Here is a 15,743-nt window from a genome sequence, read left to right as displayed (position 1 = left end):
AGACCCTCATGAAAGATAGATTTGTTATTCGTCTTCCACTCAGTCATGCCCTCTGGCGGTCAGAAGCCAAGGAAACCGAATATATTGGTTACGCATATAACCGTGGCTCTCTGACTGGCTGAAGACCGCCAGTCTCCAGTCACTCAGGTCAATGAAAAGACTTCTAAGAAAGTTGATTGTTGATTTGTAGGCAGGCATTTATTGAGACACATCTTAACAAGCAGAAGGACATGAAGGTATTCCACTCATCTATGCCCTCTAGTGGTCTTCCACCAGTCATAGAAACAGTCACAACGCTTAACCAACGTTTCATCATGCAACTGTACAACTAAACAAATCATTTGCAGACCTCCTCAAACTTAAGTAAACAAGTTTTTACTAATAATATATGCTAGGAGACAATAGGTGGGTCAATCTAGACACTTTTATTTAAAGGCACAGAAGGCTCACAGCTGCACCTCAGTGTTTACAGGTGATGTGATTGTAGAAACTATTAGTAGTTCCAAAAACTGTCCAAATGTTCAAAAAAATAAAATAATGAACATAGTAAAAGCAACAATTAAAAACAAATTTAAAAAAAAGTTACCACAGCCGTTATTCATTTTACATTCATACAATAATATTGAATATCTGTACACTTTTCTGACTGCATTTGATAGCTTGAAAAAGTAAAGTACACAGTATTGGATATTTTTCTCTATAAAGAATTTAGCAAGCAAACTGCATTTCCCCCCCCCGCATTTTCAAATTTAGTAAATAGGCAAGTTGAAGAGAAAAGACAAAATCTACAAGGAGTTTAAATGTTCTAGATGGACTTTAATGTTGCAATTTTAAGAAAGATACAGAAGATATGAAAGACAGGAGGATGAGACCGCATGAGAATGACAAGTAGTACAAAGGTCTTTGGACATGTAGATGTTTGATGAAATTGTAAATAAGTTATTAAATAATAAAGAATTTATTTTCTTTCTTTTTTTTCTTAGACGTAAAATATAACGAGGATTTTAAAGATTCTACATGCACAACACCTTGCCGAAAGAAAAAGAAAAAAAGAAGAGCCAACATCAGATTGTTAGGGAAATGTCTCAGTGCACGTGTTTCATAAGATTGGGCGTTATAGTTTGCTACCTATTTGTAATAACTTGCCTAAGTGAATCATCAGAACAGGTCAGTCTGGCATCTTCTCACCCCTTGAGTCTGCCAGCAAAAGGGTGGAGTTAGAAATCAACCGTTTCAATAAGGAATAAACTGTTAAAGCAATGACTTGACAGAGCTGTAGAGCGGTCGCAGATAAGTGTAGCTGTGGGAAGTGGCAGGTCTTACACCGAGGAGGGCGGAAGAGGCCGTTATCAGTCCCAGGTATGGTAAAAGTGTGTAAGTGTGTTTAGGCGGATGTACAACAGCCTGCGGCGGGTATGGCAGTCTGCGGCTCGTCGTCGACGATCTGTACGCCTCTCCGGCCTGTGCTTGTGTTACTCGCGCCGTTCCCCCTAGACCTCTCCTCCACCTGAGCCGTCTCCATCATCCCTGCAGATGCCGGCACACATTAAACACAGATAAGTGATCATCTATAAAACAGACAACTAAATATATTGCAAGTGGATGACTCAATGTCTTCATGTTTTGAAGAGCGACTTAAAGTTTGCGTGAAAAGTAACATGGAAGCACAGAGGACCGTCACTTATCGTGTTGTGAAAGTGATTGTTTAATAGTAAAAAAAAAGTTAGTCAAAAAACACCAATCGTTTTGCTTCAGAAGACCTTGATTCATCCACTGAGGTCGTATGGGTTGCCGCCATAACATACATCTATACATTTATTCTAAGTCTTGTCATATACATCTGGGAAAGCATAAAGTTGAGTTAATTTTTGAGTGGATTATCCATTTTTCTAACAAAAACTGCAATTGCAATATATATATAAAAAATATTTTAAAATGTGCTGTGCTTGTTTGAGGGACTGTACAATTTGGCACAAAAATAAATAAATAATAATATTAATCTGAGACCATAGCTGCGTTTCGATTACAGATTTGCGCAAAACTTTAGTGATATTTTATGAATGTCGATAAAAAAAACTACTGCGAAATGACTGAAAAACCACCCCATGCGAGCGTAAAACTTTTTGTGCAGTATATGGGAGTTATTTATTAGTATATGGGCGAAATTTACGTGTTTCCATTGGGCGTATTTTCAATTCGTAATTTGCGCAATTTGAAGGGTAATGAAAACCGCGGCTAATGAAAACGCTGGAGCTGCTTGAGTGTAAAAGAACACCGTGCCAAGCTTCACAATAATTCCTGTATCTATAGTGTAATCAAGAACCAAAGAGAACGAGTAATAAAAGTGTCGTCTAATGAAGAGTTGAGCGCCAGAGTTCACGAAGGATCATTTACACAGGACGTGCACTGACGGAAGATGATATAATTTGACAGACGATCACCTGCTTGCACAACATGCGTCTGAAGTGTGTAAAACATTAACACCGTGAACCAAAAAGCATGGTCCACTTTCTAGGTATGAATCTAGCTGCATTTAGCAGCCATGACCATAATCAGAATTATTTAAGGAATATCACACAAGTTTTCATATACGGTTTAATTTAAAACGTAAACTTCATTTTAAGTAAACTTTCCAAAAATTCAAGGAATTATTACATTTTCATTTGATTCGATTTTAAAAGGGTCAAATAAATTATTTGTTTTATCAATTTGATTACCTCTCATTTATGAAAGTAAATTTGTATTTGACACTAAAATGTTAAAATAAGCCACTATAAACTTATATAAAGGTCTAGTCATGAAAAGAAAAGAAAAATACTGTGATATACAGCGAAATCGCCAAAATCCTAATAAATACCGTGATAAAGATTTTTGGTCATTCCACCAAAGCTCTATGTTTGGTGAACATTACAAAGTCTAAACTGACCGCACTTGATTTGGTTTAATTTTTAGTTAAAGGGGTCCTATTGTGCTTTTTTACATTTTCCACTTTAGTGTTTAATGTTGCCATTTTAGCATGAAAAAGGTTTATGGACTTGCTCTCTTTATTAATAAGAACTGTTCCCTGAAACGCCTCGATTGTAGTCTTCCAGGAACAAACACATCTCAATATTACTCATTTAAATATTTTCCGCTCAAGGCATAAGCAAAAAAAAGGGACACAGTCTGGCAGAGTTGTGTTAATAGTGTGTTGAAACTCGCGGTTATGGAAAGGAGTGTGTGACATTTCCAAAACACACTTGAAGTGTTTGAACAATCACCACACACTGATCCAGCAGACCAATCAGAGCCCATTGTGCTTTTTCAGAAGGAGGGGCTTCATAGAGATCAGAACTAAACAGAGCGTTACTGACAGACTGGGAAGAATAATGTGTGTTTTTTTCCATTACAAGCAAGAAAACCTATCCTAGTAGACCCAAAAAAACTAAATCAAGACTTCGAAAAAGGTCATCTTGGTCATAAGGTCATATTGAAAACAAACTTCCTTTCACATTTCTGCAAGTATCTTCCTAACAATATGATTCAGCATATAATTGCATCAATTGTAAACACACAAAAACAAACATTAAACATTTAAGTGAGATGATAATTCTACTTCACCTCAAATTAAACTCAAACACCCCCTCCTCCTGAAATCAAATGCCCTGTTATGGGAAACAGACAGAGAATACACAGCATCTAAAAGTAACGTACGTTTACACAGGTCCAGAAACAGCTCCTCAATGCCTTTGTTTAATTTGGCTGATGTGTGATAGTGTTTTGCACCCACTGACTCTGCATATCTGGAAAAGGACAAACAAACAAAAAATTAACAAAATAATTATTTCTCAGAAAGCACTTAAAGGCGCTGGAAGTAGGCCTGCATGGTTAATCGTATTTTAATCATGAAAATTATAATGTAAAAAGAAAAAAATCACTAAGCACTAGTAATACACCTCCGCTATCTTGCTTAGGGGTTTCCAGATGCCAAAAGCAGCTTTTATCTTTAAAGGATACATTTTCCACCCAGTGTTTTACTTAAAGGGCATATTGCAGTTTTTTTTCTTCACAATTAATAAATAACCTTGTATGAAAATACCATATGAAAAGTTAATGCAAGATTTAAAATTGTTTTGCAAGACATTCGGGCACAAATTTAGTAGAAATCTTGAAAGTTTCCTTGACCGTGTTGAAAAAACACTTTTTTTCCACCATCGCGTGTGTGTTTTCGGTTATTGTATTTCAATTATCATCGTCGTGGTAAATGATTGTGAATTATGGCCTGTCAGGACATCGAGTCCACGGGTTTCCGAACAAGAAAAAGGACGGTGCTATCTTCCGTGCCTGTGTGCGTTTTGTGCAGGGTAAGAGACGAGACTTCACTTCTGCGTCTGCTTTGAAAAACTCTGTAGTGTGCAGCGTTCACTATAGACCGGATGATTATAATCCCAGCGATATGATGGAGTTATATGATGAGGGCGATATGTGCACACTGTCCCGGCTCCTTCATCGGGTCGCCCGGTCCACTGTCAGAATGTGGTTCGGCCACCGGCGAGGAAACATGACGGTCACAGATCACTTATTGTAACGTTACATCGGTTTTACAAAATATACATAGGCTATCTCGGCTACATCTATAAGCTATACAGTCTGAAGCTAACACTGTTCTCTCACCGAGACCCCTGCCCTGTTCTCCTCACACCACAGCTCAATGCGTCTCCTCTGACCGTTGTTCTGTCTAATCCTGGCCTGTCTACTCTCTTGGCTTCATATCAGGCTCATAATTATATGCCTGAGGTCCGTCATACGAGTAAACATTTAGGCGACAATTTCCTCAGCGTCCGAACGTCATTGCAATCCATTGCTTTCCTATTGTTTACTTTGACCGCTCTCCCTTCCGTTACATCACTTCCGGTTTGGCGGTTTTAAAATGCGGAAGTAAAATTCACAAGAACGACTCCAGAAGCCAAAATAACATTTTATAAGTATATGTTTATATTTAAATCTAGTTCCTACATTATTGTTCTATACATCGGCTCACTGGGTACTCTAACCTGCAATATGCCCTTTAATCTGGTCAATTTGGCAACCATGCGCACTCAGAAGCTCTCTCTGGGATGCAAAAAAGCGCTGATGATCTGACAACACTGACAAATATGCATGTTGGAGTTTACTGATGTCCATTGTCGAATCAAGGCGTCATACAGCCATTATAGTGTTCCTCGGAGAGGCGGCGGCGCATGCTGTTTGCTGCTACTAAATCTGCAAGCGAACCTTCTCTGTGACCAACTCTAATAAATCCAAACATGATTCTTCATCAAATTGTTCGTGATTATGGTTGCTGAATAAACAATTATACAACCCGTCTACAATAAAAACATTTAAATGTAACATTATTGGAATTAATTAGGGGTAGGAGAAAAATAAAATAAAAATCAATGCATCGCAATTCTCTCTTCAACGATTCTGGAATCGATTCTGAACTTAGATTTTAACCGCAGATGCGCGATGACGCTGCATGTGCTTTAGAAACACCCGTATTCTGCTTGCTTCCAATTCCTCACACACACACACACACACACACCACTCAAACCTTCCATATAGCAATCTTTCATAAAGTGAACGCAGCTTATTAGATCTCCCGCTGTCTATGTCATCAGTAAATCAAACAGTAAACCTGAGAAAGACAAAAATCACTCACTGCTCTTGAATGGAAAACACTTAGATACTCTTAAATACTGAAAGCACTCTTTGTTTATTGATTGTAATGTTTGTTTGTTTTTGTTCCTCTTTATTACTGGCTTTTGTGTTTTGAAGCTTTTTTTTTTTTTTTTTTTTTTAATATGTTATTATTTAAAAAATACTAATACTAATAATTACATATGTAATTAAATTTTAAAAAGTAGATCAAGAATCGTTTTGGAATTGGATCATGACTCCCAGAGCCTTTATTACATTATACAATAAGTGCATTATATATATATATATATATATATATAAACTTCTCTGGAATTTCTCAAATGAGATTTATTAGTAATTGCGATTATAATTTTTTTGCAAAATAATCCCGTATAACCATTATCGTGCAGCCCTAGCTGTAAGCATTTTATTTTGTGATATTATGAATAAAATGTCCCTAATAATACTGACAGATATCAGTGAATTTTGCTTCTCAAATACATGCATCTTGTTTTAAGAACGTTTAGATCTTTTAACTTGAAAACAGGACAAAAACACTGATTGAGAAAATGATATTTGGAATGAAGGTTCAGCATAAGAGCGGTTTAAGAAAATATGTCCCCACGTTTGTAAGGTAAACTTTGTTCCGCTGAATAAAACCTATTTTGAAAGTAGCACAGAAGAGCTCCATTCCCTTCACATACAGTATATCGTGTGGACTCATCTTCTCATGTGACCCTCTTAATCATGTGACCAGTCTTTCAGTGCATGTGAACGTCATACATCCGCACTCATATAGTGTAATATACAATGCTAATCTAAGAGATATTAATATAGACTATGACTATATAAAACTGTACTTTTGTAGCATATACAAAACCAAAATATATGAATATATCTTATAAGCATAAAGACTTTCATAACTTACTAACCAACACTGCTGATAGCTGAAATATAGAGCCCAATTGAAGTTTAGATTGAAATAAAAATAAAGCTATAGAACATTTTTCAAAGTTGATAAAACAGACCGTCTTCTGTCCCTCGCATCCAAGGTTTCCTTCACATAATCTAATATCCACAAGGCGTACTAAAAACATCCCGATTTAATAAAACGCACATTATCTGCAGTAAAAACACATTACAGACATGAGAGATGTACATACCCCTCTGCTTCCTCCACTGAAACATGTCGCTCTTTGTCCAGGTCAATTTTATTGCCTAAAAAAAGGATACAATTCAAGTAAAACTCAATACGTTACAGTACATGTTCACAGCAAATAACCTAAATATTACATCAAAATTGTAGAATGCATATACAGTCGTGATTATGGAAAGTTTCAGACGTAAACATCCATTGCATCTTTATTAAATATTCAGTCTAATAAGATAATGCTTTTCTGCTATCAATAAGTAACACATTTACCAATATCGTTCCCACTCTTTAAGACCAAAGAATTCGCATGACTTCTCCAGTTTAAGGATTTGGAGTAAATCATTGTGGAGTTTGTGCTCACAGAGAGATAAAAATAGCTGATGGTATGTTTTAGAGCTGAGCACAACTGGAAAAATGAGATATTCCCATGATCTTAAGATTGGATTCATTTCTAGTTTCCCAGGCAATCACCATTTCTAAAATTCTCTCATATCTTCCATGACTAGCGAAACCCTGTAACATCTTTAAACCCGTTTGCCAGATTTCCCACCAAAATCACCCCAATGTTACTCACCTACTATACATAAACAGATCTCATTCCCCAACATTTTCCTCAACTCTTTTACCCAATTCTTCACCTATCAAGAAAACAAGAGTTAGGTTACAGCAAGAACAAATCATTAAAAAACCCATTTGCCATATTAATCTATAAACTAAACCAAATAATATAATATCACCCAAAAAAACACTGTGTCTTGGAGAATAGTACAAATCTTAAGGAATTGATTTAATACATTAACCGTTGGCTTTCATAGTCATTGTATTCTAGGGGTGTGACGAGAGTGCTACGAGATTTTGCAATATTAAAACGTGATATTTATTTTCACGTGAGGTGAAAGCAGTCTCGCTATTTCAGCATGAAGGCGTTGAGTTTGTGGCAAAACATTTTTACAGTGCTTGCATAATGTTGTTCTGTCTCATACTCAGAAAGTAGACACGGAGTTACATTCGTTACAAGATATTTAATCAAATAAATAAATGCATGCGCTGCAGGTTTCGGAGTGATTTGTCGTTCATCGTGATTTTAAAATAATCGCTTTAACCCTCGATTTGAGCCTTTAAGCCGTGAAGGCAGTTGTTTTTTTCTGAATGGCATACACAAAAGTAAAGACTCATAACTCCAAACCTATAGCAAGGAGAGTCAAAAAAGTAGGTATCGTTTGATAGAAAACTTTTTACATTTTGAGAAAAAAATAAGTCCATTACATTTGGGCATTCTCATGCTGAGAAACTGCTGAGAAAAGACAAAAAAACATTTACAATTGATGAAAATTTTACATATCAGTCTTATTTGACATGCAATAACTTAGGAAGGAAATATGGTAGGAGGAAAATCTTTTTTGGTGAAGTCCATGTGAGCTGCATCTGGATCAAATTTTGTGGTGATAGCATAAACTAATCAAAAGTTACCTTTGTTTAGCCCTCGACACCCCGTTTTGGGGCAATTGTTGTTCCTCCATGAGAAATATATTGTGATCGACGCAAAGGATCATTTTGATTTTGACGTTTCATGAAGTTACGAGCGAAAACGTGACAAATGCCACATTGTATATTATTTGCATATGGGTCTTACGGGGCTTCACGTACAAAAACTTGTTTTAGTCAAACCCCAAAACAATTATGCTTGTTGTATTTAACAGTGTATTTTAAAGGCTATTGTTCACTTAGGTCCATTTTTATTACCACAAAAAATATTATCCAATTACTCAATCAAAATAATCGACCGTTTATTCAACTGACAAAATAATCGCGACAGCCCTAGATTAGTGAAAACATTTCACAACGCACCTGCATTCTTTTGCATTTTGTGACTTTCAGTCACATACTTTGACATTGAAGATTTCTTAAAATAGTGTTAAAATATCGTCACACCTCATTAGATTGTGATCATTTAATGCAAGCGTTCACCTTCTGAAACGAGTCCTCATCCGTGACATCGTACACCAATATGGCGCCGTTGGAATCTCTGTAGTAGATTGGTCCAAGGGCATGAAAACGCTCCTGACCAGCCGTATCCTGAGACAAACGTAAACATATTCAAGAACAGAAACCGACTGGCTGTCCGCTTAGAAGAACCAATCAGCTACTCTGAAGAGTTTCAGGACTGAATTACGCATTGAAACTACTTTTGCAATGCTCAAGCAGGCATCTTGTGTTCGATATACGCAACTGACTGGAAAATTCTTGTCAGAAACTTGGAAGTAAAGCGGATACCTGACTCTGATAGAAAATAAACAAGATGAGGGTTATTGTGTTTCGCTCATGATGTCTAGAAACAATTCAAGGTCAAACTCCATTTACATTTTGAACACGTTGCTGGTGTTATTGCGAAGAAAGTCATCTTTCCTTTACAGCTGTCATCCTCTAGAACTCCATTCTGGTAACGCCCACTTTTATCAGCACAAAATAATATCTAGAAAGAAAACTCAATTTTCCTCACTGGATAAATAATGGTTTGTGAACGCTACTTTAAGAGTGCATCTCACCAACTATTGAGTATGAGCTGTTCCTTCTCACAGATCACTACCTTCTTTCCAAAACTAGACTTTGCTCAATCCTTTTATTCAAGATCAACTGCTAAACAAATGCAACAACCGCAGTGAGGAATGTGTGCGACTCACCCATATAGCCAGATTGACTCTCTTTCCTGTGATGTTGAGCTTCTTTGTAAGGAACGATGCCTGCAAACAAAGGCATGAATGCATAAATTTGTATTAATTCAGAAGATTCAAGTCCATTTACATTTCAACATGCCAGCAGCCGTATCACCCAGTAGCCCAGGACTGGTTTCCCACTGAAGCTAAGCATGGATGAGCCTGGTCAGTACCTGGATGAGAGACCTCCTGGGAAAAATCTGTGATAGTGAGGTCAGCAGGGGGCGCTCACCCTGTGGTCTGTGTGGGTCCTAACACCCCCCGGTACACTATACTGTCAAAAAGCACCGTCCTTCGGATGAGGCGTTAAACCGAGGTCCTGACTCGCTGTGGTCATTGAAAATCCCATGGCACTTCTCGTAAAGAGTAGGGTTGTCCTGGGCACATTCCACCCATTGGCCTTCATCAATCATGGCCACCTAAAAATAATCCACAAGCTTTGAATGGCTCTATCACTCGCTCTCGCTCTCTCTCCTCTCAACCTATAGCTGGCTCTGTTGTACCGTGTCTGCCTTCGCATCGTCCAAGTAGATGCACAGTGGTGGTGGTTGAGGAGTTAGGGTTAGCGCTTTGGGTGTACAGTCGTATAGGAAAGCCCTGTATAAATGCCTCATTTTATTTTATTTCATTTCAAACTTATGAATTTCACTTGACGTGCCACTAACTTCTACAGAAAACTTTGAAACACAGTAGTTCAGACACCTAATGTTCAGGAATGCCTGATTAAGGGCGTGTTCACACTTGGCATGTTTGGTTCGATGTAGGGATGCCCATATTGACCGCTTAACCGTTAACCGAAAGTTTTTGTATTTTTAACGGGTCACAGACACTCGGTAATTTTATTTTTATTTAATGCCAATTCAATATTATAATCTTATCAGTTAACGGTTAATAATCGGATAACGAGCGGCGGTTGTCGGTCGGGAAAATTAACCGAAATGAGCATCCCTAGTTTGATTAAAACGAGTCCTGGTGCGATTGCTCTGTTAGTGCGGTTCATTTGAACATGTGTGAACGCTGCTATCTGAACCCTGGTGCGCACCAAACAAGCGGACAGAGGCCTCTAACTGTGCGTTCACACCGCCGGCGGCGAGAGCGTCAAAGTGGCCGTAAGCCATTCATTTTCAATGAGAGCCGGCGGCGAGCGGCGCGTCTTGGATGGCGAGAAGAGTTGAAATCAAGTCAACTTTATGGTAATAAGCTATGACGCGGTTCGGCGGCAACCAATCGGAATGTAGAAGTCCTCCGCCTGAGAGGATACCAGAGAACACAATCCAGTAAACTTTGGTTCCGACCACATTAGTTCCTAAGCAAAATGGAGGAAAAGTTCATTATTTATGTTGCAGGTTTCCCGTTATTGTACGACGTGTCCCTGTTTACATACAGGGACATTAATAAAAAAGAACGACAAATGGAAAAAGGTGTCTGAAATTGTTGGTGTTTTGTTACTTTCACATTTAAAAGATTTTAATAGGTTAACTTATACCCTACGTGTGGCCCGTCTGCACAAAATATGATACTGATTTATGTTCAGTTCTTATTTGCTTTGCGGCTCCTTTAAATAAAGTTTAAAAAAAATCATGCATTCTAAAATCTACGTCAGAGCGCCGAAGAGTCCCCGAATCTCACGCCGTCGATGGCAGGGCGGCGGTGTGAACGTACAGTAAGGGTGTTCACACTTGTAGTTCGGTTTGCTTGATTAGTTTGGTCCGGAACAAAAAAAAAAAAAAAAAGTTTAGTCCAGGGGCCGTATTCATAAAAAATCTTAATGCAAAGAGTAGCTCCTAGTGACAAAATTCTAAGAAATGTGGGCGTTTACTCTTAAAATTTAAGAAAAAATCCTAGTAAAGAATTTAATTCAGAAAGCTTCTTAACCCTTAAAAGAGGTCAAACGTGTTAGGAGTACGGACGAGGACTTTTAAGAGGCGTAAGAGTTTCTTTAGCAGAGGAGAAAATGACAGAAAGACGAAGAGGGAGAAGAAATGAGTTGCAGACAATGGATGACAGCGAGTTAATAAGACGCTATGGATTAGATCGTGCAGGGATCATGTTTGTGGACAGATCTTATTAGAGACGTGCTAACATCTCAGACACAGCGCAGGAATGCCATAGCGCCAGAAATTAATCACTACATTAAGATATTTGGCAACTGGGAAAATGCAACAATGCAGCAGTGATGATTTGGGTCTGTCACAACCTTCTGTATGCAGAGTGATCACGCGAACATTACAGACTTTCAGAACCTCCTATTGTGTCGCAGTTCATTTCCTTTCCACTGGACGTTCCCACCTTGAAGGCTCAAAAAACTGCATTTATGAATATAGCAGGTTTCCCTGGTGCGCACAAGCAGGGGAATGAACCGTTAATCATTTATTATTAACCGCTATAAGCTCCACTTCACTTGTCTGCTTCTTGCCCTGTGCTTTGACACCCGGCCCACATTTACCTTTAAGGATGGCCTTGTGTTCATCCACTAACTGGGCTAACAGTAAACGCTGTTCCTCTGTCCAGTTGGGCTTTCTCATCCTTCTTGTTTTTTATTCAATGTTTGCTACATGAATACCAACATTCAAACCATCACTTAAATAGACGGCAATCAGTGTAACTGGAAAGAGTGGAACAATTTTTATCATTCTAAGGCAATCAAATACCTTTTAGGAAATTAACAGCATGGTTAAAAAAATTAAATTAAAAAAAAGGATTTATATATATATATATATAAAACGTGGTGTGTAGACCCTATAGCCTACTTAAAATCGCTTCCCCCCCCCCCCCCTCCCCTCCCCCTTCTTGGACAAACAACCAATCACAGTCATCAAAAGATTGTCACATCAGCCAAAAATGGTCTTTTCCTTTCTCAGAGTTGCTCTCAGATTGGTCCCGAATCGCTCTTAAGGTAAGACTCCTACGTAAAAGTTTTTTTTAATTTGTGTGTGTGTGTGTGTGTGTGTGTGTGTAGCCTGCATATGATGGTATTTTGACGAGCTGAGAACTCGTGAAGATCTTATAAAATGTAAAGGAGTCAAAACAGCGGCAGGAATCCCTCACACAGACAAACACACACACACACACACACACACACACACACACAGATCTGCTGTGGGGAGACGCATGCCTGCACCAACTGTGAGGAGCAACACTTATGAAATTAAACAATTAAGTTAATAAAATATTAACTTCAATTCTCACTCAGGGCTAGTAAGAAATTATCTAAGGGGTCCGGCAAAAAAAAAAAAAGCATGGACTCAAAGAGTCATGATTATAATCCATACAATCATTATAATAGATCATTGACAACTCCATGTAACCGGTTTCACAGTGTTACATAAAGGCCACAGCTGCCGTTCCTGTATGCTTTACAGTTTGTTACACAGTAACATGGATGAACTATTACAAACATCCTCATTCTAAACTAAGCCACAGTGATACAAATCTTTGATGGTCTTTCATTATATTTAATGTTGAGTTGAGTTTTAAAGGATTGTGGTAGGCTAACCAAGCAGTTTCAGGAACCATTGGAAAATAAAACAAAACTAACATCATAATTTTTTTTCCCACAGAAAAAGAGAAAGTCTACAGGTTTGGAACAACATAAGAGCGGTTATATGATGAACATGTTTTTGAGTGAACTAACCCTGGAAATATACATAGATTTATAGTTCCATAAGGCATACACACCTTTAATAACTGATAACACACGTGTTCATTGTTATTAGGACAAAGGGTGACACAATATTGAAAAATCTAATATAATCAAATCAATACATCATGTACATCCTTCCCTTTATGTGATTTCATAGCTTTGGTGATTTTATTATTCATTTATTTTATATCCTAAAATGTGGAAAATATTAATCTTGTATAATAATAAAAGTATAATAATTATTTAGGCTCTTGACTGGTGTATGGACTGGTTTTAATGTACAATTATTATTTTTAAACTACATTCAAAAGTTTGGGGTCATTACGATTTATTATTTGTTTGCTTTGGCAAAATATACAGTGGTCAACATTTGAAGTGGATCAAAACATTTCATCAAAGTTATAGGCTACATGAATTTTGAACATTACCAGTTATTGTCTTAGGACAACTTAGATTCACTTTTTTGATCCACTTCAAATGTTGACTACTGCATACTTTTATATATACACACACACACACACACACACATATACATTATATATCACATAAACACATTCATCAAAAAATCGGGGGGGAAAAGTATCAGGGTTTCCACAAAAATATTAAAACGGGTTTCAACATTGATAATAAGTTGAGTATCAAATCAGCATATTAGAATGATTTCTGAAAGATCATGTGACACCGAAGACTGGAGTAATGATGCTGAAATTTCAGCTTTGATCATAAGAATAAAATACAGTTTAAAATATTTAGAAATAGAAAGCAGTTATTTTAAACTGCAATAATATTTCACAACTGTTTTTGAAAATACAGAACATGTTCTGATCTGTCCTAATCTTTATGTCATCATTCTGTCACTAACATATCCATCATAACCAAATATGTGTACACAAAAATCACAAATGAACTGAATTTTTTTTTATTCTTATGAGGAAAAAGAAAGAAAAAGAACAGGAAGAGCAGAAGTTTCCTCTAATTGAATATAGCTACAGGTAGGCTTGTTGATGAAAAACTTGGACATAAGTGACCACATAAAGATTTAGGGTTAAGTTAAATATCCAAAGAATTTTTAAAAGAACAATAATTTCATGTGGTAGCGTGAAAAACTGTAAAAAATAATTATACAAGAACTAGTCAAACGGTGTTTGGATTAAAATGAAAGCTTATCGCGTGGCACACTACAGGCCACTGCTTGACATCTCATGCTAAATATAGTTATTATACACAGTATATGATTATATATACACCATTTTTATTCGAATTGCATATTTAATCTTATTATAATCTATCACAATCTAGGCCCATAATCTACTACTATAGGGAAAACAACAAAAAGACGAGCAAAACAACTTAACGTTAAGCTAACAAATCGTTTATTAACTTACAACAAGTGCCTTTAAACACACACTATATTCGATATTACAGTTGAAACCCCAATAAACGAGTCAGGGCTGGCTCACACACATAATAACGTCGAGTAACGTTAGTTCGGCAGACTCGCTCACCTGAAGGGTGGTGATGTGTTTGTCGTTGAATTTGTTCTCGCAGTATCGCAGCACCAGAGATGTTTTGCCGACGCAACCCTCCCCCAGAAGCACCACCTTGAACGAGTACGTCTTCCCTCCAGCCGCCGCCATGCCCAAACTCTCTCTCTCTCTCTCTCTCCCGGACGCAAAAACAAAGCCTGATTCGAGCCCCACTAGCCGATCACAGCAGCCATATAGATCCACAGATGACAGTAACGCACACAAAGAGCCACCGATCTGCGCTTCACATGAAGTCTTCGCACTGATTCCACTGGTAAACACTGATTCACTCCTGTTGAAGATCTGCCATCAGTCTAATGGCGCTCTCCGCTCCGTGACGCGGCTGAGAGGTGGTCAGGTGATCCACGGGGCCGCGCTCGGTTTCCCTGTGAGACTCACGTGGGTTCCTGCAGGGGGCGCGCGGTGGCTCAGACTGAGAGACAACCATGCGTTAAGCCGCTTCAGACGTTTTATTTCTTATTGGTGCATACATTTAGCTTGTTAAAATGTGTAATCATTTTAAATAGGTTGTTTAAACAAATGTTAAGATCATGAATTCACACGCTTCAACTATCCCCATAAAATGTTTTTGTCTAAAGGCAATCGGTAATCCAAAACGCCTGTGATTCGTCAATCCTGGGTCAGCGCAAAGAAAAGTAACACGAATCACGCGAAAGCAACCTGAATAATAACGACGATGAACTTAAATTGAAAGTTCCCAAAAATGAAAATTATGTTGATTACTAAACCTCATGTCGTAAAACAGTATTTTCTGAAGAGACACGATTGCTTTATATGATGGTCAGGCTTTTATTCACATGTAGCCTAAACATTCATAAACTCACACATCAGTTGTGGTAAAACGGGAGCTCAAGCATGTTTGCTTGACAAGTGAGAACCAATGGGCTTTACGCACAGCTGCACTACTTCCTGAACTTTAGCCAGCTCCTTTGTGTCCTGTCTGCCATTATTGAACAAACTGATTAATCCAGGTGTGCCTGACCAACAACAATAACCAGACACACCTGGATTAATCAGTTTGTCCAATA

The 15,743-nt window shown here is 37.8% G+C and overlaps 1 protein-coding gene across 1 annotated transcript; it reads right to left on the bottom strand.

The window, feature by feature from the left end:
• Positions 1-795: 795 nt before the first annotated feature.
• On the bottom strand, positions 796-15,521 carry rab21 (RAB21, member RAS oncogene family). The gene is made up of 7 exons (XM_079623471.1): positions 14,674-15,521; positions 9,493-9,552; positions 8,780-8,887; positions 7,386-7,449; positions 6,822-6,876; positions 3,694-3,782; positions 796-1,527 (listed from the first exon to the last, which is right to left on the bottom strand). Exons 1-7 carry the CDS (start codon positions 14,803-14,805, stop codon positions 1,385-1,387), a joined length of 651 nt encoding a protein of 216 aa, XP_079479597.1. The 5' UTR covers positions 14,806-15,521; the 3' UTR covers positions 796-1,384.
• Between the last annotated feature and the right edge of the window lie 222 nt (positions 15,522-15,743).

This window comes from Phoxinus phoxinus (assembly GCF_949152265.1).
Source record: "Phoxinus phoxinus genome assembly, chromosome: 9".
NCBI classification, from domain to species: Eukaryota; Metazoa; Chordata; class Actinopteri; order Cypriniformes; family Leuciscidae; genus Phoxinus; species Phoxinus phoxinus.
This window is presented reverse-complemented; position numbering and strand designations above follow the sequence as displayed.

Bases quoted from the DNA above. Each gene is read 5' to 3' on its own strand.
- rab21 (XM_079623471.1), bottom strand. From the start codon at position 14,805: ATGGCGGCGGCTGGAGGGAAGACGTACTCGTTCAAGGTGGTGCTTCTG. The intron at 8,888-9,492 runs GTGAGTCGCACA...CGTTTGTCTCAG, and splicing joins GAGTCAATCTGGCTATATGG to GATACGGCTGGTCAGGAGCG. The intron at 3,783-6,821 runs GTATGTACATCT...GTCCTTTTCCAG, and splicing joins TCAGTGGAGGAAGCAGAGGG to ATATGCAGAGTCAGTGGGTG.